The sequence below is a fragment of the Equus asinus genome, chromosome 11, assembly GCF_041296235.1.
Source record: "Equus asinus isolate D_3611 breed Donkey chromosome 11, EquAss-T2T_v2, whole genome shotgun sequence".
Lineage (NCBI taxonomy): Eukaryota > Metazoa > Chordata > Mammalia > Perissodactyla > Equidae > Equus > Equus asinus.
The window spans coordinates 23,036,929-23,062,267 of NC_091800.1; the positions used below are offsets into that span (position 1 = coordinate 23,036,929).

Here is a 25,339-nt window from a genome sequence, read left to right on the forward strand (position 1 = left end):
ATTCTGACACTGTAGGAAAATTCACTGTGAAATCTGGAACAAGTGAGCATGTACCCTCTGTCCTCAAAGGTTGGGACACAAGCCTGTGAACTTGGAAAGAGAACAAAGCTTTCTAGTATGATAAACAAAGAAAATGGAGATTAAAAAGTCTGGTTTCCTCTTTTTTGCATCAGCACATACCAGCTGTCAGATCCCTCTGAATAATCTATTTCTTCTGTTCCTGAAAGGTAGATATTATTATTACAGCATTTCCAGAAGGAAGTATATTTTAATTTTCAATAAAAATGGCCACAAATGAAGTGGTAATGCAAAGAACAGAAGAGAAACTTTTACAGCTATAGTATTTGCATTTGTGACTTTTTCCCGTCTAATTCCACTTTCTCCACTGATCCCTGAAACCTCGCCAGCAGGCTGACACCCTGATAAACTCCAAAAGGAAGAAGGAAAACAGTCTGAAAGGCAGGGAGGGTGTGGTCGCTAGAGGGGTCATGGTGAACAAGAAGAAAAGTGCAGCTACTCCAGTGCAGGCAGATAAGGCGTGAGGTTCAAGGGCTGAAAGGAAGCACACAGATTGCAGAGTGCCCACTTGGTACTGGTGACAGACTTCCAACGGAGGAGCCCCACCTTCGGGTTCTTTTGTTTAGGCCTGACTTCCAAACAAAGCAAGCTGGACGACCAGTCCTAACATCAAGCAGCAGAAAGCTTCCTTCCTTTGGGAAAATCTAATAAAGGCATCTCTCTAAGCCCTCTTATTGCAAAAACGGCCTGCTTTCTCCTGAAGTTTCTGCTGTTAGAGAAGACTTGCGAAGGCTGTGATAGCAGAGTGCAAAGAGGTAGGCATTTAGGATAAAAATATGAGTGCACGTCCATCCAACCCTACAGGGCTAATTCCCCTCCCTGAGCCTCAAATTCTTCATCTGTATAATGTGGTCGGGAGGTTGAATCAGAAAACAAAAGTGGTTCTAAATTTCTAAAAGACTTCTTTTCTCTATTTCCCTCTTTACCTCTTTCTTCCAATTAAAAAAGCTTAAGCTGTAAAATCATAATCCAGTCTACCTACTTTCCACATTTTTTTCTGAGTGTGCTGTGGAGTTGACTCTGACTCCTAGTGAGCCTACCCAGTCTTTATTGGCTCCATCCTTTCACCTTCCAGCTCTGTATTTGACAATGCTCCACTGCCCTTCACAGGGCTTTCACAATCAACTTTTTTCAGAAGCGGCTGGCCAGGTCCTTTTTCCTAGTCTGTCTTAGTCTGGAAGCTCTGCTGAAACCTGTCCACCATGGGTGACCCTGCTGGTGTTTGAAAACCGGCGGCATAGCTTTCAGCATCCCAGCAACATGCAGCTGCCACAGTATGACAACTGACAGACAAGTGGCGTGGTTCCCTGACCTGGAAACGAACCCCAGACTGCAGGGTGAGAGCGCTGAATCTTAACCACTAGATCACCGGGCTGGCTGCTTCCCATATACCCAAGATTAATTTAAGCACATTCTGAGTAACATGATAAAGTTATCTTTAGAAACATACACACACCAGTTTCAGAATGGCACCCCCTGGGGTCCCTGCTGCCAATTTGGTCCAGGAACACAAAGTCAGCATCTTGATGTCGGGCAGTGTCCTGGCCAACACCCACTACCCACTCCAGTTGGTGCTTTCTCAGAAGACAACACCTTGCTTTCAAAACTGTCTACTTTTTTGCTCAAAACAATGATGGATGGATGGATAGGTCTTCATTTGACTCACTACCTGAAAAATCAGCTTCTTATGTTATTTCCCCAAAGCAGAATTAACTCACATAATTTTGTGTCACATACCAGGGCTCTTCCTTGCATAAAAAACAGTAAGATATCACCAAACTCTGGCCTGAAAGTTCTTCTAGGATATCTTGTGGTATCACCATTCCTAGGTGCATGGTAGTCATAAGTGACTTCATCAGCCAAATATGAAACTGGTTCAATACTGCCCCTGTAGGTGTCAAATTCTTATGCATTTACAACTTAATAAATTACCATTCAGGGTTGTATTAGCAAGTTTGCTTTGTTCCAGCCCTTTTATAGTTGAGACTCCCAGATTTCTGTTTCAGGTTGGAATTGGCAAATGAACTTTTCAAAGCATTTCATCCTCACAAGTCACATCTTGTCATCTTTCACATCCACATGAGACACCAAGCCCTATTTCACTCTTGTTTAAATTCTATTATCATTGTTATTAGGAATAAACCAATAGAAATAGGATTACAAAGGGAAAGGTTCAGGATAAATAACTTCTTCCTTATAAATTCAAACACAGGTGCACACACACATGCTGGTCTGTGTGAGTTACTTCCTCCCCACATTCTGTCCTCCTGCACAAACAGTTATACAAAACAGTCCGCACAACAATGTGAGCAGCTGGTACCACAACCTGAGCAAAGGACCCCAGTTGTGTCAAGTCTCAGGCTGACTCTTGGTCTAGATGACCAGCTTCTCCACGCTAAGAGTACTTGTGGTTTCATCCTCTTCATTTGACCCAAAATATCCCGGGAGGTCCAGCATCCTCTGCTCGGCTTCAGTGAGGCCGAATGATGTATTGTCGTAGAAGGCGAACTCGGGGTGCGCCGGGAAGCTCTGGCACTTGTCTTTCCGACATTGAGAAGGGCTCAGAGGACTGACCCTCTGGTAGCTATCTTTGGGGGCAGTGGGGGAGGGCTGCTTCCTTGAGACACTCCTGTGACTGGGGGACGGTCCCCGCCGAGCTCTGTGAGGCTCTGTTCTCTCGCCTCCTGCCACCAATCCCGCCTGACGATCCCCTAGGTCTGGCTTCCTGGTGGGCTGCCCCAAGGTGTAGGATTTAGGGAGGGGGCTTAGTGGACCAGCGGTTCCACCTGCCCCTTGGAAATGGTCCAGTTTCTCAGGAAGCGCGGCAGCACCCCGACTCTGAGGCCTGAACCTGTCTTCTGCCTGGTCCCAGGTCCGCGTCCTAGAACTGTAGGCGGGGGCCTGCCGTGGGGTCAGGGTAGACATGCTCCTCTCCCTGAAGGGCCGCGCCTGCTTGGTCTCGTGGAAACTGGCTGTCCTCCGGAAGTGGGAACTCCTGGGGTGGCTCCGCTCCGACAGCCCCCCTCTGCTGCCCACGTGCCTCATCTGGGATTTGCGGATCACGGTCTGGCTGGGGCTCACGGCACAAGTGGCCTGCGAGACCCCGACATCCAGCCTGGAGGGAGGCCTCTCCCCAGCGCTGACCGCGGGCTGGTCCAGAAACGGGGATTTGATCCTGAACTTGTTTGCGGCAGCTTCTTCCGGGTTCTCCAAGTCTAAGGGGGAGACGGCGGCGGCGGCGGCGGCGTCGATGGCCGTGTCTGTCAGGGGGCTCTGAGACACGTGGTACACCTTGGTGGTTTCTGTCAGGCCTTTCTTTTTCATCTCCTTCAGCTGCTGCTGGGCAAGGCGGTAGCTGAACAGCGGTGGGATTATCTTCTGCGCGTTGGACTGGAAGCTGTCACTGCCAGAAGCGTCGTCCTCGGGAGTGGCCGGCACGCTGCGCCTGTAGGTCAGAGGGATGCCCATGTCCCCCGGGCCCCCCACAGGCCCGTCACCCCCATCCGAGAAGCTCCCGCGCTGCTCGCTCAGCTCGCAGATGTTCTCCTCATCTGAGTTCTTCCGGAAGCTGGGCGAGTGGAGGGAGTTGTGCCGAGCGGGGGTGCTGCACTTGGGGGGGCGGCCGAACTTCCTCCACAGCGTGATGAGGACGGTGGCCACGATGATGAACAAGCACAGCGAAATCCCAGTGACCGTCACGATGTTGTTGGACTTCACCGGGCCCTGCGGCTGAAGAGGAGACGGGCTGGATGGCCGGAAAGCTACAAAAAAGGGAAGAACAAATGTATTCTCTAGTAGTGTTTTCTCTGGTGGTTTTCAGGTCTCTGAGAGGCTTTTCTAAGGACAAAGATTTCTGGTCCCACATCTGCATCTCTGCTGACAGCTTAAGCCAAACTAAGAAACAGAGACCCATGTAAGTGAGGTGACCAGATAAGCCACAATTAAGGTGATTCCTGGACTCGGGGGCTCCTGCTGACGCTTGTCTCACATTTTTCACAAAGAAGTAGCATGAGGAAAGTTTCAAGGTAAAATCCAGGTTTTTGCTTACAATGATGTAAACATGGGATATCTGTAGTTAAATGTACCTTTGAGATGCACGTTGGAAAATTCCTACCAAGTATAAAACTTGAAATGCAAAATAATTTAGGTAGGTTGTACCTAAATTTGCACATCTCGAGAGAAATTGATAGGTGAAAGAAGATCTTCGGTAATACAACAGAATTCATTCCTCCCTTCTAATACCCAGGAACTGTCTTTCCTAAATGTTGAAGCCTCTGCTTTCTCATTCCTCTATTTTCAGCTGTCCACTTCCCTTCCTCCCTTCCAAGTGGCCTTGAGTTTTCCTCTTCTTCTCTGCTCTCTCAAACTGGTTTGTCCCACAGTCATCAAAATGTTTCAGCAAGGCTCAGAGGCCAGCGGGGCCTCAGGCTGTACTGCCACCAAAACACCTGGGAACCTGAGACCACCTAATGCCACCAGGCCTCATCTCCCTTTCCTCCGTGGTCACTGTCCTCCATTCAAGCCCTTCCAGTCACCTGTCCTCTCTCTTCTTGCCTACTCTCTTATCACCACCAGCTCTCTGCGTCATCTGCTAGACCCACACTCTCCCACTCTCCCCTCTCCTTTCTACTGTACCCTGTGGTAACCAACCTCCTCCACATCCGGAATCTCTCCACCAAACACTCCCTTTGCCTCCTTGCCTTACCTGAAGACTGAATATCCTGCAGGACACAGCTTCCCCCTGCCCACCCTCTTGGGTGGAAGCTGTGACACATACTTTATAAGCAAACAGGGCCAGAAGTAGGGTGTATCCTGTCTCCTCATTCCTGACTGCCATTTTCAACCAACTCTTTCACCTCTGTATAAAACTTCTACTCTTTTGATGCCTGTGCCATCCACCCAAACTGCCCCCCGACTCCTCCTTCAACTCTGTTATCTGCCAACCTCGTGGCAGCCATCAGTCACTAGTACTTGAGTCCTACTGGAGTCCCAGTGCTTCAGTGTCCATCCAACATGTCATACCTTTCCGTTGTCTGCAGCTGCTCCTCTTCTGAAATCTTGAACTTCACAGCCCACTTTCTGGCTGTATCCTCCCCTCTCCTTCACTCATGATTACTACACTGGGTATTCAACCTCACTGAAACTTCAGATTCCCCAACCCTTGCATTTTCTCCCAATCTGCCAGCCACCTCCTGGCCTCACTTCTCTCCCTACACCCATGATCCATCACTTAAACCATTCTCCTGCCAAAACCTCAACTCTCTGGCCACTAATACTGAGCTATAGCCCTTTCCCTGCTCTGCAGCAAAAGTCCATCCCTAGATAAATCCAGGAATGTGGGTGTGGGAATCCCAGCAGATTCTCAGCTGCTGCACCCAGGCCCTGAGCTCTGGTGGAGAAAATAATGCACCCATGCAGGCCAGTGCCTCTACGCACTGACAGCGCCCAACCTCGGCTGCCCATAACTCCGTCCATGGCTCCCTAAGCAATTCTCTCTTCCATCTTCCATTCCAATAAAACTGCCTCAAAGTTTCACCACTTTCCTCACGCCCCCACCTAATCCCCTTCCTTGGCAGTCTGCTAGGTCACAAAAATAGACACCATCAGGCAAGTACATTCCCAACTTCTTCTGCCATCCTCTCCTCCCCCATAAACTTAGCAGCAGGCACATCTCTATTTACCTCTTTCTCTATGGAATTAGTGGGAGAAGTCTCTTCTTATAAAGCAAGTCTGCCCAGTACTCTCTAGGCCACCCTTCTCCAAGGGGATCGTCCCTTGGTACCAATTATCTCCAGCTTCTCCTTTGTGCAGCTCCACAGAAACATGCTCAAGCTCTTCTCACTTTGTAAAGACCTTTCTAGAACCCTCTCACTACTGCCATAGCTGTATCTTGCTCCTGGTATTCCCAGCCAAGCTTACAGAAAGAGGAGTCCACATTTACTGACTTACTGCTTCCACATCGTCGCCTCTGGCTCCTGCAACCTGTCCCCAGGATTCCAATGAAACGGGTCCTGTCAAGGTCATTAATGATCTAATAGCCAAACGACAAATGCAAAGGCGCTCTGTCCTGATATTCCTTGACTGCTGCAGCACTGGTTACTGTCTTGACACTTCCTGTGAGTTTTTCTCTTCTTGGTTTCAATGATAACATTCACTTAACTAACTGGAGAGAAGAACATGAACTTTGGAGCCAGGGAGATCTAGATCTCATCCTGGCTGCAATAGCTCTGCTCTCTCCATCAGCATCCCAGACACCTTCACCTCCACATGCCCAAGACTCATCCTCCTCCCCCCAGAACCCCCCAGTACTATATGTCCAATCTCAACGGCATGGCCCTGCTGTCCATGCAGTTGCCAGTACCAGAATCCTGGGTTTCATCCCTGATGCTTCCCTCTCCATCACTCACCACATCGGAGTCTTGGAATCCCTCTCTCCTCTGCATCCCCACTGCCAGTGCTTCATTTCTTACCTGGGTTAGTGAAGAACTCTTAACAGGCCTTGCTGCTGCCACCCCTACCCCTTCTGATTTATATTCCACACTACAGCCGAGAGATCTCTCTAGAATACAGCTCCAAACCTTCACAGCCCCTCAGAATCTGTCTCCTGCCTACCTGTCCAGCCTCGTTTTTACCACTCCCTCCTGACACACTATCCTCTAGCCACATGAAACCATTTTCCATCCTCTGGGTCTCTTAATGTGCCACTTTCTTCCATGCTTTCCTCCATTGCTCCCTTTGCTAAAATTTCCCTTCTCACCTATTTCACCTGGTGACACCTACTCAGCTTTCAAACTTCAGTTCAATTATCACCTCCTCCAAGAGCGGAGGTGTTCCCAGCATACGTTATCACCCCTGTAAGCATCCATAGCAAGCTGTGGATACCTTCATCATTGTAGGCTCTCTATTGTACTGTGTATTGTGCCTATTTATATGTCTGTTGAGCTACTATATCATAAGCCCCTTCCAGACAGGGACATGTCTTATCCATATATTCCCAACCCAGTCACAGTAACTTGCACATAGTTGATACTCAGTAAATGTTAGATTAATTAATTGATTCATTATTAAAAAGGTAACCACAAAATGATCAATATCCCACCAGACAGAACGTGGGTACAAGGGCTATTGGATCCTCCCACTCTTGTATTGAACAAGATGGACCAAATTAATACAGAACTACCCTCAGACTTTGGCACAAAAATAGCCTTTCAAAGCCAAACAAAACTCTAAACTCTCAACCAAGTGAAAATAGTTGAATGATGACAGACGTGATTGCTGACTCATCACTTCTTCCATCTGCAGTGGCTGCTTAGGTCAGTGGGTAGCAACATTGCTCCGGTACATTATGGAACCCCTTACTTAGCTGTCATCTCTGACTCTGGCTGGTTCCCTGCAAAACTATGGCTGGAGGAAAGCCCAAAAGCTGCGGACCTCGCCCATCTCTGCCTCATCTAGCCTTTCCCCCTTCACCAAAAGTGATGGAGATTTCCTGATGCTAAGCAGCCTGCAAACAGATCTTTACATTTTCCAAAGAGCGGAAAATAGGTTGAATAGGAAAAAGAGAACACTTGGAAGAAATGACCATTTTTACCAATGTAAGCATTTAAATGAGGACCACTTAGAGTAGAAGTAGGGTACCTGCAGCACTTACCCTTTTCACTAATTTATAATGTACAAATTTCTAGTTCCCACCTGGAATTAAAGAGTTGAGATGCCAGAACATGAAATAATACCACATATCCTAAAAATGATTGCAAATTCCAGGCTGTCGGTGCTTCTAGAAAGCTAGACTGGCTTGTATATTAAGGCAATTATTCAAGATAGGTAGCTTAGTAGATAGGTGTCATATCTAGGTCCCTGCTTTCTAGCTTTATGGTCTCGGGCAGGTCACTTACCCTCTCTGGGCCTCCGAGTCCTCATCTGTATGTGGAGATCATGATGTACCTACTTCATATGTGCAAGGCACTTAGAAAAATGCCTGGCAGGCAGCAAGCTCTCAAGATTTGAGCCCAACATAATAATCCTTACCTCATAGAATTATTGTGAGCTGTAAGTGAGCTAATGTATTTAAAGTGCTGGCACATAGCAGATGGTCAATAAATGGTTGACACTGCTGTCACTTCCAAGGGTGCAGTAGAAGCCAGTGGCAATTAATTTTAAGTTCATCTTAGTATTATGGAACTCTACATGGAATATCTTAACCCAATTCTGTTCTCCCAGAATTGAGAGGAGCAGGCATATGTGGAGGAAGTTATACACAAGGAAGGAGCTGTGGAAAGTGAAGAGGACTTGAAAAGAGCAGACAGAGCAGACAGCCTTAGACAACAGCATGAGACACAACTGGAGAAAGAACAATTCAGGGTGGGGCCCAGGGCTTATGAAAGAAGAGGGGCAGGGTGAGGGCTAGGAGAAGAGCCTGGGCCTGAGGCTGTAATAGGAAAACACGGAAGTGAGAATATCCTCAGGATGCTAGAATAAAGAGAACAAAGCCTACAGTATTGGCTGCAAAGACGAGATAGCAACAATGATTTTCTAAGGCCACAGGTCGGGACACTGGCCAAGATGTAGCCAGATGCCTGTGGTTTTGGCTAAAAGGTGCTCCTTAGCCAAAAGTTGTGTTGGGAGCCAAACACAGAAAAACACCTAACTTCTCCCTATCCCAAAGGGAAAAGGAACTAGGGATGGCTTTTTAACCTGGAACTGGACAGTGGAAGAAGGCAGGACTTGACAGAATGACTTTATCTAAGAGTTGGGACCAGAGCAAAGGCCAGCCAACTAAGTGGAGGGCTGATTGTATATCAGAAGGTGGGATGGTGTGTGGGACGAGCAAGGAGCCTTTATTACTATAACCTATGCCAAATGAATGGGATGCAGCTAACTAAGTCATGTGAGCATCACATCTATGGACCATTCACATCACTTATTGAGCATCTACCAGTGTGTACCTTCAAGATGCTTAGACGATTAAGGAAAGGTCAGTCTCCAGGTGAAGGAAAGAAGAAATCTCCCCACCTTCTCCTCCTGGGTAGGGGTGGTATGGAACACATGTAAAGCCATTCAAGGGACAAGACAAGCTGTCTTGCCTCGTTCTGATAAATAACCGTCTGAGTGGTGCCCTAGGGCTTCTCTGGGATGATAAGGAGAAGAAAACCTTTTGAATGTTTTCCCACAGTTTTGGTGGGGAGAAGTAACAAAACAAAAAAGCTCTTGAGAAGAATGATCATCCCACCCATTTTTGTATTTTTAAAAATTATTTAATATATCTGAAGTTTTAAGTTAGATAGATTTCCGTGTCATTTCCTGATCTTCCACAGTGGTAAATGCCCTGTCATCCCACTGGCCAGTTACTCCCAGTCATAGACACACTAAGGAATACAGGGTTAGTACAGCCAACAGCAATAAGAGAACGTTAATGAGTCCACCCCCGAACTCAGACTGGTGACTTTCAGGCAGCTTGGGTTCAAGAATCTCTCAGATGGAGGCTCTGAGGAGAGACTCCTGAAGGCAGAATACCTACCAGCACACTCCTCCAGGGAACACAGGGAGGTCTCCGAGGACATTCCGGGGCAGCCAGGTCTGGAGGGGAAGGAAGTCAGGCACACGCGGCGACGCTCTCTGACACCATCCCCACACGTGGCACTACACTGGCTCCACGGCTGCCACAGTCCCCAAGTTTCTGCAAGGACATTAGCCATGCTTTTAATGCTAGTTCATTTGAGAATCAGACTTTAACTGTACCCAAATGAAGCAGCCAACTCAAATCTCAGGTCTTGAAAAGTCAGTAAATAAAAACATTCCTAAAGATGTGAAAAAGCTGGAAAAGAGTGTTGCTCCTACCCTTAAAACAAAGAAAGGCTATATAATCTACAAAACACTAACCTTCCTAGAACCCCACAGAGGTAAGATCACAGGGCCACCAACTAGCCTGGAATATAAGGAAAGACAGGATGCAAACACTGCTTACCTGGGGCAGACACCAGGCCTCATATAAGCTGGTGAGAAGTCATCTAAAAATGTAATGAACTGCTAGAGGCCTAGTATGGGCTAGCATGGGAATATAGGACCCCTGGGAGCCACATATGCAGGGGGAATTTGTACCCATTTGCAGGCTCTTCCCGGATCTCAGCAGATGCTCACAAGGACTGAGAGCAGAGAAAGCCTCCCTTGTGATGGAAGCCCAAGCAGGGAAGGAGCAGCGCTGTGGGAAAGACACAGACCTCACCCAGACCCTCCTCCACATCTGCTCTATCAACAAAAGCCTCGACCACTGGGGACAAGGCAGCAAACCTTGTAACTCTAAGAGCACCGGTTGAAACTCAGTGCCACTACGGAATGGAGAAGGAAGAAAATCCTTCACCCTGGAGAGGAGCAGACAATATCCTGGGCCCAGACTATGAGAGAGCTTCTAGCACTGGAGAGGGGCAGGATCATCAGGAAGGCCCCATCACTGAGACTTTGGGGCACAGCACTTGCCTGAGACTAAGGCTGAACTGGAACAAGAGGATGCTCTCCCACACCCATTGCCCGACCCCCATGCTGCACCAGGCCAGCAATTACCACGTATCAAGTAACAACAGTCTACTGCTGAGGCAGGGGCAAGAGTGACAGGAAAACCTCTCTGATGTACAGGCTCAAGCCTAAAGCTGAGGGTGCAACAGAAGCATGGAGAAAAACCCTCTGGCAACCCAACTCCTACCCTAATCACAAAGTAACATTAGAAAATTTTGAACTCTGTCATGCACTGAAGGTAGCCATAGCAACAGCAAAAACCCAAACAGCCCCAATTCCTTACCACATTGACCCAATCCCCACACTAAAGGCCTAGCAAAAACAGGGTATGCCCATTTCCAGGCATAAATACTATCTGTCGGTGTCTACAATTCTAAAAAAGATGTCCAGCTTTCAAACAAAAATTGTGAGATACACAAAGAAGCGAGAAAAAAACCATAAACCATCTAGAGACAAAGTAATCAAGAGAACCAGACTCAGATGTGACCCAGATATTGGAACTATCAAAGAGAGAAGTTAAAATAACTATAATTAATATGTTAAAGACTTTAGTCGAAAACATGAGCAATATGCATGAACAGATGGAAAATTCATCAAAGATTCATAAGCTTAAAAGAATCAAGTGGAATGAAATGAATAGCGTGCTAACAGAGATGAAGAATGCCTTCCAGAGGCTCACCAGGAGACACGACACAGCTGAGGAAAGAAGCAGTGACTCTGAATACAGATCAATAGAAATCACGAAAACTGAAACACAAAAAGGAAGAAAAAGAGTGAACAAAACAGAATAGAATACACAAGAGGTCTGGGACAATATCAGATAGTCTCTTATACAAGTAACTGTAAAATAGCAGGAATGTATTATGTGTTTATAGGGCATATAAAGTAAAATGTATGACAACAATCACACAGAGAATGGGAGGAATGAATTGGGAGTGTACTGTCACAAGACCCTTACACTACATGTGAAGCAATATAACATTATTTGAAGGCAGACTGAAAGCAATTAAAGATGAATATTGCAAATTCTAGGACAACCACTAAAAAACATTTTAAGGTAGAAACAATAAACCAACAGTCTAAAGTAAACCATAAAAAATATTCAATTAATACAAAAGAAGCCAGAAAAAAGGGGGAAAAGAAACAAAGAACAGATGGAACAAATATAAAACTACCAATATGGTAGATCTTGGGGCCGGCCCCGTAGCCGAGTGGTTAAATTGGCACGCTCCACTGCGGCAGCCCAGGGTTTCGCTGGTTCGGATCCTGGGCACGGACATGGCACTGCTCATCAAGCCATGCTAAAGCGGGGTCCCACATATGCCACAACTAGAAGGACCCACAACTAAAATATGCACCTATGTACCGGAGGGCTTTGGAGAGAAAAAGGAAAAATAAAATCTTAAAAAGAAAAAAAGCTGGTAGATCTTAATCCAACCATACAATGATTACAGTAAATATAAATAATCTAAAGACACCAATTAAAAGACAGATTGTGAGACTGGATAAAAAAGCATGACCCAACTACATGCTGTTTAAAGAAAATACCTTAAATACAAATACATAAATAGGTTAAAAGTAAAAGGATGGAAGAAGTTATACCTTGTGAACATCAATCAAAAGAAAACTGGAGTGGTTATATTAACGTCAGACAAAGTAGATGCCAGAACAAGGAATACTACCAGGGATAAAGAGGGACAATACATAGAGATAAAAGGGTCAATTCAGCGAGGAGACTTAACAACCCTCACAAGACCAGAGCTTCAAAATACATAAAAAACACTCCCCAAACAGTCATTATTGCTTGAGAAAGGCAAACTTCTCTTGCAAGCATAGGTGCAACCACTCCCAGATAGAATAACTGAGTAGTCCCCTCTTAAAAAATAATCCTAATTGCCTACTCTATCAGCACCCATCCAACCCCAAGACCCATCAGGTCACGCCAACACTAGGCACCAAAACAACCTCTGCATAAAAGCCCTTCTTCATCCTTTATGAAAAAAAACTCATACCGCAGTCAAAGGTATATAAAGCACTACGAAAACATGAGGAGAACGTGGAGGGCAGAGACATTCTCAGGTGAGCCAAGTGGTGCAATCTTTGGAGTGAGTGACTCATGGAATATGAGTTCTTCACAGCAATTAAAAGTTTCTGGGATCTTCACAAGAGTGGGAGCATTACAAACCAGTATCCTGGACTCACATCAACTGAGGTGTGGTAATTATGTTCCATCCAGAGGTCCAACTGAACACAATATCAGTTCTGTGCCTCCCAGATCACACTGCAGCTCCTCAAAGGGTAGAACAATGAGCCGGCTTTGTCCTCAAGCTTCAGAGCTGTCCAGACACTAAGCCCCCAGTGCTCGCAAAGCTTTGGGACTCTCATAATAAAGTCTCTCTAAGTTAAAGTATTATGATTTATTTTTCAAATATCTACTAGGAATTCCACTACTGTGAAATCTAAATTGAAAATTAAGTCAATGTATAGTTTATCCTTCCCTTGTGCTCATATTTAAGACCACAAAAGGGAGAATTACAAAAGCTGAGAATCTTTCTGTTATTCTTTCTTAACTCTGCCTTTACTTTACATAAATGTAATTTATTTAAATACTGAAAGTCATTTGTCAAACGGAAAACAAAAATTTCATTAGTAGGTGCCAGAAAAAAATGAAAGTTTTAATAAAAGCTTGAATCTTAATGTCAAAAATCTCATTTTGAAATGTTGTGTCCTTTGCCCTTGAAAGTGAAATCACAGCTTATATGATAATCAACAATGAAAATAAGCAAACATTTAAGCTACGTTTTGTCTTTTTATTTCCAGATCAAATTAATCAAATAAGAAACACAGGAAAACATTAAAATAAAGCAATGGAAAAATTTAATCAGGCAAATAAAAAAATGCCTTAAGTAACTCTGTCTGTTCCCTGAAGATTTCTACTAATAACTTTGAGGGAAATACTTGGCAAAATGGGAAGTAATTAAATAACTGTAGTTCATGTTTTAGAAATGAAGAGCAAGATGACCAATATTCCAAATAGTCTTAACTTTATGAATGGAAGGCTGTCTGTTTCGTCCTGTTTAGATGTCCACACATGCGTTCACACTCCATAACAAACCTGTTTTGCCAGGATAAATACCTTTCAGGCCACTCGAGAGGATATTAATTCTGAATGAACAAAATTTTTCTGGAATAGGAGAAGGGAGATTGTTTCCACCCCAAGACTATCTGAAGGAAGGCAGCCTGTGAAATATTCACATCTGCAAGACATTTCGCTCAAAAGACTAAGGTAACTAAACAAAACATGCTTATAAGAAGATTCTACTGACATGAGTGAGTAGCTACAAGCAGCAGTAGGAGCAAAGTCTCCTGGATAAGCAGTTCAGATTTTCTGGGCACAGAACAAGGCTCACTTATATTGGACAAATCATGCTTATACCTGGGCCAGTGGACTCCAAAGTGAGTTGTATGTCGCTCAAGGGGGTGGGCAGCACAAGATGAACCCGTGAGACGAGGAGGAAAATATTAGAACATTTTTTTAATCTAAAAGCTTTATATTGTTTAATACATGGATTGACAGCTGATTATATGGGAGGCACCATAGAATAGTGGTAAAAGCAAACTGTCGAGCCAGTCTAACCACCAGTGGTGGTTTAGCCACTTAACCACCATTGACCTTGTGCAAGTTACTTAACCTTTCGGTGCCTCCATTTCTGCACCTATAAAATTGACAGCCCTAACTCATAGGGCTGTTATGAAGATTAAATGGGTTAATATTCATAAAGCACTGAGGCCAGTGCCTCATGCAAAGTAATCACTATATAAATGTTAGCTTTATCATGTCACATGGTCACATACAGCACGTCAGCTGTCCTAAAGGGATCCCAGAGGAAGAGGGGGAGCTGCACTGAATGAAAGGGTTTTACTGGTTCATTCACTTTCAGAGAAGTGACGAGTATTACAGCATCCAAGGGTCTGCTTACAGGAATTTTTAAATTATATTTTCTAGTTTTAGGTAAACTAACTCACAAAGTAGACAAGTGGCTTAAACCGATTTCAGCAAAGGATTAAAGATAAAACCATTATCGCAAACAGCTACAAATAAGAACAAAATGACAGGGGTGACAGCACTCCTATTCTTGGTAAAAAGCTCCTGTTTAGTCATTATGAAGGAAAAACAAGATCATCTATTTGGAGAAACAAAAAGACGGCCAAAAATGTTAAAATATCAAGAAAACTATGTATTAAATATGTACAATTTTTGTCAAAAAATAAAAAAATAAAAATATGTGAATATGAATTTATACCCTCTATCAATAATAATTCTCAACTCAAATATATATATTTTTGGCCTTGAGATACAGGGTCCATACTCCCTATCTGAAACTCTTGGGGCAGATGTGTTCAGAATTTAGAATTTCTCAATTTCGATTTTTTCAAGTTATTACAGTGCCTGTGCTGTATATTACTAACACTCCCCTAGCGGGATCTCAGGCAGCATCCCATAACCAAATACATTAACATTTCTGCAGAGAAAAATATAAACATTCACACTAAATAGGATAAATGAAAATCATAAATAATCATTTTTGGCAACATCTATTATATATTTGCTGTAAATCGTTATTTACACACTATCTTCAGGCCCCAAGGAGACAAAAATCCATAGGACTTAGTGATTTATTATTCATAGGAGCTGAAGGAGAAGAGGAAGACGCCTGGGTTTCTGGTTTGAACAATGAGATGGGTGGTGGAGTCCAGCACTGAGGAGCAAGATTAGGGGGTAAGATGATGAATCCAATTCCAGGTACATTGCTTTTGAGGTGCCTGGGAACCATCTGAGGGGTAACAGCTATTCAGCAGCTCTTGGATGCAGGGGAGAGGCACCAATCTGGAGTCGTCGGCCAGGACAGTAATCACTTAGGAAGTGTGTGAGGAGTAAAACAATGCAGAGGTCCAACACTGAAGGGATGAGAGGAGGTGGTGGAACCGGCAGGCAAAGGAGACAGCCACGGAGGTAGGAGGTAAACAAGGTGAGTATGAGGTCACGGAATCAAGGTCAATGAAGATACGGAGGACTGAAAAGCACCCCCAGATTTGGAGACCTGGAAGTCGTCTGCTGGCTGCTTTAGTGACACCATTTTCAAGGGAGGGGTGTGGGTTTCAAGTGGGTTGAAAAGTGAATGTGAAGTGAAGAAATGAACCCCAAAGTGTAGGCAACCTTTTCAAGAACCTGGACTATGAAAGGAAGAGAGAAAGAGGGTCTTAATTGTTGGAGAACCAGGGGTTGAGGGGCGGGGTCTGTTTTGTTTTTAGATAAGAAAATTAAGTACATCTCAAAGTTGATGGGAATGAGCCAGTAAAGAGGGACAGTTAAAGACAGGAGAGAGAGAGGATAATGATTAACACAAGTTTCCTGAAATGAGCGGAGAGGCTGGGATCCACAGTGGGGAGGAAGGTTGACCTTGTACCGGAGGAATGACACCTCTCCTCCGGTGACAGCAAAGAAGGGGGAGAGGATGGGACGATGCCTGTAGGTCTACATAGATTTCAGTGGGAGGGCGAGGGAGCTCACACCTGATGGCTTCCAGCGACTCTGTGTGGTCAGAGGCAAAGTCAGCTCTGAGAGTTAGCCAGGGAGTAGGTGAGGTCCAAAGAGAAAGCAGGAGGTCTAAACGAGCTGTCGTGGGGAACAGGAGCAGAGCCGACCAGGGTGCCTTACTGGGTGGCATGGTGAACCCAGCTGAGAGGAGAGGCATGACCCACCCACACTGGCCCCAGTGTACTTGGGTGTGACCTTCTCGCCCAGCTTGGGTACAGTGGGCGGCTGGCAGATTGCTGGATCCATGCAGAGCTGGGGTGTGGCCTGGCAGGTGCAATGGAAGAACAACAGGGCAGAGGAGTTTATGGTATTAGTAGGAAAATGATTAAAGGGATGGGCCACAGAATCTAGGCCAGATAGAGAGGTAAGTGCAAGCAGGGAAGTGGCCAGTGGGCGGGGACAGAGTCAAAGGAAGGGGACGTCTTCTAAAAAGAGAATGTGGGTGAATTTGGAGCAAAATACACTTGGAGTTACAAAGATGGCCCAGGTTTGGGCCATGAGGGGGCACAGGCTCAGTAGGGAGGAAGGTAAGAGCATATGTAAGTGACCCAGGCAATCTCTGCCAGATTAGCCTCTTGCCAAGACCAGGCCTGCACCCAGCAAAAGGGAAAGAAAGGCAGAGGAACATGCGGGGTGGAGGGGATGGTGATAACCCCCTTTCCTGTGATTAGCTAGGCCATTACCCAAAGAATCCAGAATTTGAAGAAGTTTAAAAATCTTGCTCTGTAATCTCACTAAACAGACTTCATTCCTCTAAGGAAGGAGATGTACTCAGCTGAAGGAAGACAGAAGTTACTAAACACGATTTGGAATTTAGCTTTGAATTCTGATCGTACCTGCCATGGATTTGCCATGTGACACAATAATATAATTTTTAAAATATAATGTAATAATAGCTAATGTTTATTGGTGCTTCCTATATGCCAGGCACTATGCTAAGAACTGTATCCATTTCCTTCATTCAATTCTCACAACTCTCTGAGGTAGATACTCTTACTATGTCCACTTTACTGATGGGGAAACCGAGACCTAGAGAGGTTACATGAGTGGCCAGCCAGGTCTGTTTATCGGGACTCTTGACTTTTTATATAAGGATGATAATGCCGTTTGGGACATTATGAGGAGTAAACCATAAAAATTATGATACAGTTCATAGAAAATTAAGTTCACTTAAATTCAAAATCATAATTTTGATTGCATGAAGGCATCAATTTGATTTAAAAAATTTTTTTTAAATCTCAATACCAACCTATATTTCTCTGAATTAGCATGCACTCCTTCTCCTTTGTGGAAAAATGGCTTCTGCTAGAAACACCAAAGTCAAAACAGTACTTATTCCTCCCCATGTCAAACAAAGTGCAGTTGAATACTGTTCTCCTCTCTCCCAAGTTCAGGCTGTTTTCAGCCAGTCGAATGGTCGCTTCCCCAGGGCGTCTGGGGGCTTCCTTGAAGACGGCGACCACTCCTTGGACAAAGATGCATGGTGGGGGCAGCACCATCACCTCCACCCCAGACTCACATGTGAGTTCCGGCACCATCACTAGTTTGTATCCAAATTTCTGGGCCAGGTCAATGGGTCCTGTGGAGGTAATGACCGAGTCTCGGCCAAGCAGCTTCAGCACCACAGTGACATAGGCTTCAGGCCCCACAGGTGCACAGCCAAACTCAACCCATTGGCCTTGAGAGAGTTCTGTCCTCTTGCTAGTTCTTATCTCCAGTGGCTGTCCCTGACTCTTTCTTGCCTCGGGAAGACTGTTGCTGAAGATGACATCCACCAAGATGTTGGGCTTGTCCACAGGGAACGGGCACAGTGGCTGATTGGTAAAAAGGCCCACCTGGAAGGTACCTTCTGCTGCCTTGGATGTCCTATTCAAGTCAACGTGAAAGACGGGCCATTCCACCTTGAGAAAGGCACTTTTCTCCCACGAGGGGATGGGAGTGCTGTTGTCTGCTGCTTCTGGAGTCATCGTGAACCAGTAGTTGCCAGCCTCTTTGAAGTAGAAGCACTCAAACTCGAGCGTCCCCTGGGACTGGTTGGTCAGAAGGTACTTGGTGGTAACAGTCTGGTTGGTGTCAGCCTCCAACAACAGGACAGATACATTCCTCAGCGTCCCATTAGCACCATTGAAATAATGGAAATCCACAGACACCGTGTGGTTGCTTAGCGCTACATGGCCTGGCTCTCCCAAGAGGAGGTATTCAGCTTCTCCAAGAACTGAAATGAAATGGTCAGAAAGGGCTTTAAAAAGGTGTTTTGAGCAGGACTATTGGTGCCATTGAAGAAAACAGCATTTTAGACACAAGAGAAGTCTGAACTGAGCCAAGGATGATGTAAAATGATGCCGAGTGCTTATCCTGGGAGCTGGGCACTGTGCTGCTCCCATTCTAAAGGGGCTTGTTCCTACATTTCATCTTTCATGGTTATGTTTAAAGTAACTAATCAGCGATAAATACTCTGAACTCACAACACTGAATAATGTAATATATTTGCAATGAAAATCTACAGTGCAAGAGTAACGACTCTCAACATAAAAATCCAACACCTCACTTTTCTCACTGTAATCAAATTCTGGTGTTTAAGTATTTGGGGAAAATGCATTTACAGTGAAGTGAAAGAAAGCTTGGTTTAAATGATATAATATAAACTGCTCTAGACTATTTAAAATGTAAGATCCTAAATATACTTCAAAGTTATTATTTTCTGATATTCAAGACAAGTACTTGGGCATTTTCACCAGGAAAGGAACCAGTGCCCTTGGTTTGCATGAGGCAGAAGTGTTTAAAGGAATAAGAAATGTTGACACTATTCTCCAAGGATCATCCAAAGGGTGGATAACATTATCCACAGCCATTTATGAAGTAGCCTGGCTTGTCCTTGGCAATTTTAATGACATTACAGTAAGTGCTATTGGCCTAGAGAGGAGAGATGACTGCTAGCCCACAAGTATCACTCAGTTAGGATCAATCATACCTTTTTAAAAAAGACCTATCTGAGCAGCTGAAGTAGAGGGTGGAAAAAACAAACACACAAGAATCCTTGTTTGTATTTTGAATCCTATCCAAATACATATCAAAGGAGACAGAATCTGGCAAAGCAATAATCAGCTGGCCCATGGCTCCGGTAAGAAATAATTCTAGACTTAAGGGGCTGCAGTATCCTTTGGTTGAAAAACAACATATGTATGAATTTATTAGTCTTAATATGTATACATAATATAATACAATATATTATATTAATAATAATAACATACACGTCCTATATGTCCAAAAGACTCAATGTGCTGTTTGGGTTGGTAGTCTTTAAATATACCTTACATGTATTCAATCAATGATTGTTAGAATCAGCACATGAATATATGGGCACATAAAGGTTTGGGTTTGTTTTTTTTAATTAGTTCAGCATTTTACCCATTTCTTATTTAAGATGAGGTGAAATAAAATACATAAAACTTGGACAGACCTGAATGCTTGATCACCACTTGCTTGGAAACCGTAATATGATAAAGCTCTTTTTTTTCACTTAGTCAGTACAGAAGTTGAGGGATACTCCCCTTTGGATGGAGATGACTCAAGTTTGAGGAAGGAAGCTGATTTGGGAGCAGCTTGGATACTGGTTCAGAGCCCACCTGGTAGCTTTTTGGGAATGGGTGGCTAAAGAGACTGCAGTGCTCACCACAGCCCAAGGAAGGAGCTAAGACTGAGAACACAGGTCACATTAATTTGAATCTGATGGGGCAGGATGGTTCTGAGATGCATTTTAAGATCGAGAGGCATACACCCCTTAGTTAACTAATGAAAGCCTACTGTCAAGGACAGAGATTGGCAATGAGGCAGATCAGATTCTGATTTGATGGGCAGCCAGCTAAAGAAAGAGACACACGTGCTCACTTGGAAATGGAGAAAAAAGATACAGTTGATGGGTACCAGCAGTGGCAAAGAGAGAACTTGCTACTTTACTCTAAAACCTTTGTTTTTACAAAGAAGAATACATTCTCATTTGGAAAACTACAGTTTGGTTGTATCATATCCTGACTACTACAGTACAGTCTTGACTCGCTTAACAGTGGGGATATGTTCTGAGAAATGTGTTAGGCGATTTCATCATTGTGTGAACATCATAGAGTGTACTTACACAAACCTAGATGGCATGGCTTCCCACACACTAGGCTATATAGTACTAACCTTACAGGAACGCTGTCGTATATGTGGTCCATTGTTGACTGAAACCTCGTTATGGAGTGCATGATTGTAGAGTGTTCTCTATTCTCTCATTTCTTCTCTCTCCATTCCTTTATTGTATTTAAAGTAACTCATGTCTCAATATAAGCATGTTTTTTTTTTAAAAAAAAAAACTAACTGGTAGCGACATATTTAATCAATATCAAGTGATATTGATAGAGAAGAAGGGAAAAAATCCAGCTCTATGAAAATATCTCCTTTTCCCTCAGTAGCTTGTGCACTCAACTTCTATGTTCTGCTCTATTTTACGCTCATTCAACTTTTATTTTTACATTCCAGTAAGATATTTTGCTCTCAACAATGACAAACATCCTAGCAGATTTTGTTTAAATAGGAGACTTTGATGTCTTTATGTACCATTTCGAAACCAAGAACACTTTTATAATTTTTTGTATGAGGCTGTTACACATAGAACAATCTGTTTTTAAGTAGGGATCAATGATTCTAAAAGAAATGAATCCCAGATTGGTTTTCAGTAAATCAAGCATCTTCTTGTTTAAATAAACTTCTTAAAAAGAAAAGACTAAGGAAGGAGATTCCCCGGACAAAATGAACAATATACACTCTGGTCTAATTAAGTGGATATGCCACTGATATGACACGAGCCAGGATGCTCTGTCTCTTGAATCATAATTTCTTCATCAATTTGAAAACAATTTCCACTCTCATACCATCAACTGCTTAGATGACCTGCTATGAAATATTTCGAAATCATCAAAAGAAAAGGAGTATTACATTGTTGAATCTATTGGTTCAGTAGTTGCATACAACTGAGAAATGAACTCTATTTTTTGAGGCAAAAATGCAGTCCCTTAAGAGAACCCAGGGTTGCAAGGGTCACAGTCTAAAAGGTACCGCACTGGAGACCCTGCCTTGCCTCCTTCACGCAGGGTTGACATCAATGCATTTCTAAACCTCACACTGATGTTTCTTTATTGACACCTATAGCATTAAGTATGCTCACAATACTCACCACAGTCACAGAGCACCACCAACAAGAGATTTGAAAAGTCTTTCAACATTTGTTTCATTCTGATCAGCAAAATCCCAGGTCTTTGGTCTCCTCATGTCCTTTCTCGCATCCAAATTGTGAATTCTTTTTTCAAAAACACCTGAAACCAGAACCTCAAAAAATGGATGGCTCTGTTCAATGTGATTCATAAAATAGTAATCATGAAATGATAAAACCATTCTAAGAAGTCAAATTTCCTAGTTGGTACTGAAAACAAAATAAGGAGGACACTAATTTTTCCCGGGGAAATGATCTGTAATTCTGCATGTCCCTTTTGTTCCGTGATAGAGCACCTGTTAAGAACATTCAGGTATGCCCAACACCAAGATTGTCTTTGCGAGACAGCAAGTCTTTCTCTTTATAGCACATCCTTACATGGAGAGTTTGCTATTATTTGCTTAATTTCATCAAAGCCAATAGCCAATCTAAATGATACATCTGCTAGTCATTTCACAATGATTAATATACTAAATTTTTGCCAAAGTTTCATTGCACTGTGTAGACCTGCCTTGCTTCCACAAATGGGCTTACCAACACTGTCTCTCTTACACAATTGGTGTGTTAGTAGGATTGCTTCATTTCTTAATGCCTAGGAGCTCCATCAAAACTATCAGACCTTTAGAAAAGATACCCAGGGTATTACAATTAAATGAGAACTCCCTGTGACCCTGAGTCCCTTGTTTAGGGCACTGTAAAGAGAAAACACAAACAACAATTATCATCTTCTGTCAGTCTTCCAATACTTGCCGCTGCTGGTATCCGTCAGGAGACAGACGATTTCATGCGGCAATCTTCCCAAAGCACCTAGGAGGGCAGGAAAGACCCTGCTGGCCTGTGGTTCAGAATGACTTGTGGAAGGAGGCACTTTGATATAAACAGACTGTTAGGTGATAGAATAAGATGTAGGGCATTTAAGTGCCACTTTTTTCATACCAAAGTCTAGGAAACTATGGGCTACTAAACATAACCAAATGTATATTTTCTTAATGTTTACATTCCCATTATGCACAGCTAATATATTTTTACTAAGCATATTATATTCCAATATATGTATGTTACATCCCTTTAGATAAGACAGAAATTAATGGAATGTAAAGAATTGATGGAAATAATAAAAAATTCAATGGAAAGAGAACTGGTGTGTCTCCACGAGCTTTTTTTTTCCTTTTGAGGAAGATTAGCCCTGAGCTAACATCAGCTGCCACCATCTTCCTCTATTTTATATGTGGGACGCCTGCCACAGCATGGCTTAGCAAGTGGTGCGTAGGTCCACACCTGGGCTCTGGGCCCTCGAACCCCAGGCCGCTGAAGCAGAATGTGGGAATTTAACCGTTGCACCACAGGGCTGGCCCAGGAGGTTCCTTTCAGTAGAAATTAGCTGAACAAAGGAAATACTGGACTTCCTCAAAGGGAAGCAGAGATTTGAAGTGTAATTATGCAAATGATTAGAGCTCCCTCCCCTCCCTAACAAAAAAAAGGAAATTCAGTTTTGCTGGAATTAAGCATAGATTGGACCTAATCTTTTCCTTGAGCGGGGATGGGAAACTTGGCCAAAGACAGCAGGTGAGCATCATTGGATCTCCTGGGCAAGTGTGGGTGCTGAGGGCACTTTAAAGACTTCCTTTAAGTCACTGATCCTCAGTAACCAAAGAAAGGAGGAGCAAGGCTGGCCCTGTGGCTGAGTGGTTAAGTTTTCGAGCTCTGCTTCAGCGGCCCTCTGCTTCAGAGGGTTTCTCTGGTTCGGATCCTGGGGGCGGACATGGCACCACTCGTCAGGCCATGCTGAGGCGGCGTCCCACATGCCACAACTAGAAGGACCCACAACTAAAATATACAACCATGTACTGGGGAGACTTGGGGAGAAAAAGCAGGAAAAAAAAAAAGATAAAAAAAAAAAGAGAGGAGGAGCAGGTGATCTGTAGCTCCCAAAAGTTGAACTTGCTTCTCCCAAACTGCTTGCTTCCCCATGACAATCATTTCTTAAAGAAGCTCCTAATCACAACTGATTTTGCAATTATAACACATTTTCCTTCTTTGAAAATGACCAGTAAAACACAGAATTGTGTGATAATCTACATTTAGAGCTGAATGGAAATGGAATTATAAAATACACCAGCCTACCTGAAAATCATAATAAGGATGTTTTTTTAAAATGTTCTCACTTTTGAAAATAAATGCTCAATTTTTACCAGCTCAACCATTAATTTGAAGATATTAACAGAACACCCCAGAATGGAATGGAAGGCTGGATAAAAAGCACTACACTTTTTAAAGAAGATAGCATGCTTCTTTAATTTTCCTTTTTTTACACCTTGCTTGCTTTTCTTCCAACGTGTTCCCAATACACTACTGGCTACTTATGTTTGGCTTGAGAATCATTTTGAGAAAAGAAGAACTTAGGTGTATTTCATACACATTTTAAGATACTTCTATATAGCATTCACATACAAAAACGTTTACAGACAAATTTTAAATGTATCTGTTGTGAATATTCTCAATGGCTAACAGCATCATGCCAAGCTCAGATCCCATGTTTTTGCTGAAACCAGCTAAGAGAAACCCCTACAGGGTCTTCACAGCTGCCGAAAAAGAAAATAAATTACGCTAAAGTCCATGGGACCAATGACTTACCAAATAAAAGGGAAAATAAAAATAAGCAAAGTGATTTTTGACCCTTCTGACAACCACGCACACGCTCGTGTGTGTATATATCTAATAATAATATTTATTAGGAGGAAATCCCTAATTCCAAAGCAGCTCGTGTAAACAGGCCTTATTTATATATTCGATCGGCTCTACCCTGGTCCCCCGGGCTGGACGCAGCTTCCCTAGAAGCTGGGCGCTCCCCACCTCCACTCAGCTTTCCAAAGGCCCGCAAGTCAAGTTCATACTTGGAAATCCAGCCCTGCCCGCGTCGCCAGCACAAAGCCCTCTTAAAATGAGGACTGTTCTGAAATGCTTATATCTCAGAGAGGATTTCTTTTTAGAAAGACCCAAACTTGTTCTGAAACGCTTCGCATCCCAACTGGGACTCAACACCCCGCTACCGTCAGCCTCAGCCCCTCGGCCACACCTGCGCCAGGGGAGAGCCGCGCTCGCGTTAAAGCCGGGACTCCGAGATGCGGAGAGGCACACTTTTCCAAGCGCGTTCCTCGGCGGCAGAGGCTGAGCACTAAGAAGCGAAGGCAGGGGACCGGGAGCGTCCAGGGAACGGGAGTGTCCACCTGTGCTTTCAGGCTGCGGGGAGGGAAGGGGCGGCCGGGTCCGGGCGCACTGCCGGGCCCCGGCGGAGCCACCGGGAGCCCTCGCGGCTCAGCAGCGCCCGCCGGATCGCGGAAGGCTCTTCTTACCTCTCGGGACTGGTGGGCGCAGCAGCCCGGGCCGGGGCGAGCGAGGCGACGAGAAGGGTGGCAGGAAGGAGGCCTCAGGGGCCGCGAGGCAGGGCGTCGAGCATCCCGCGTCCCAGGACTGCGCGCCCTGGACAGCAGCGCCGGGTTCCCGCAGCCCCGCCCGGGCCCGCCCCGAAGGCGCGAGGAGGGCGGCACCCGGAGGGCCGCACCCGGAGGGCGGGGGACCTTGGCGAGCGGCCACGTCTGCCCCCGCCCTCTCTGGGCTGCGCATCCTTTCCTGCCCGCGCCAGGCGAGCGCGCTGCTGGACGGGAAACCCGGCAGGAAACGCTCCTGGCCGGCCAGGGCCTGCGGGAAGCGGGTGCGGAGCCCCGAGCGCGCACACACCCGCAGCCCGCAGGCTGGACCTGGATTTTAAGGACAAGCCAGCAGTCTCCCACCAGTTCAAATTCAGTCACTTCCCCAGCGTCATTTTCTTCTGGGGTAACACAAAAGTCAGTCGTTGAAGTGCATAACTGGTGGGTTGTAAACTTGGTTTCCCAAATGTCATCGAA

At 44.6% G+C, this 25,339-nt stretch overlaps 1 protein-coding gene across 7 annotated transcripts; it reads right to left on the reverse strand.

The window, feature by feature from the left end:
- Positions 1-1,490: 1,490 nt before the first annotated feature.
- Positions 1,491-24,926, reverse strand: LOC123288826 (thrombospondin type-1 domain-containing protein 1). Of its 7 annotated transcripts, none has more exons than XM_070520590.1 (5): positions 24,788-24,926; positions 21,399-21,550; positions 17,436-18,401; positions 9,596-9,754; positions 1,491-3,839 (listed from the first exon to the last, which is right to left on the reverse strand). In XM_070520590.1, the coding sequence occupies exons 2-5, from the start codon at positions 21,454-21,456 to the stop codon at positions 2,452-2,454; spliced, it is 2,571 nt and encodes an 856-aa protein (XP_070376691.1). In that variant the 5' UTR covers positions 21,457-21,550; positions 24,788-24,926; the 3' UTR covers positions 1,491-2,451. The 7 variants fall into 7 exon arrangements, with proteins under 7 accessions (XP_070376691.1, XP_070376690.1, XP_070376692.1 ...); XM_070520589.1 differs by having other exon boundaries at positions 21,399-22,241; positions 24,788-24,925; XM_070520591.1 differs by having other exon boundaries at positions 21,399-21,537; positions 24,788-24,923.
- Between the last annotated feature and the right edge of the window lie 413 nt (positions 24,927-25,339).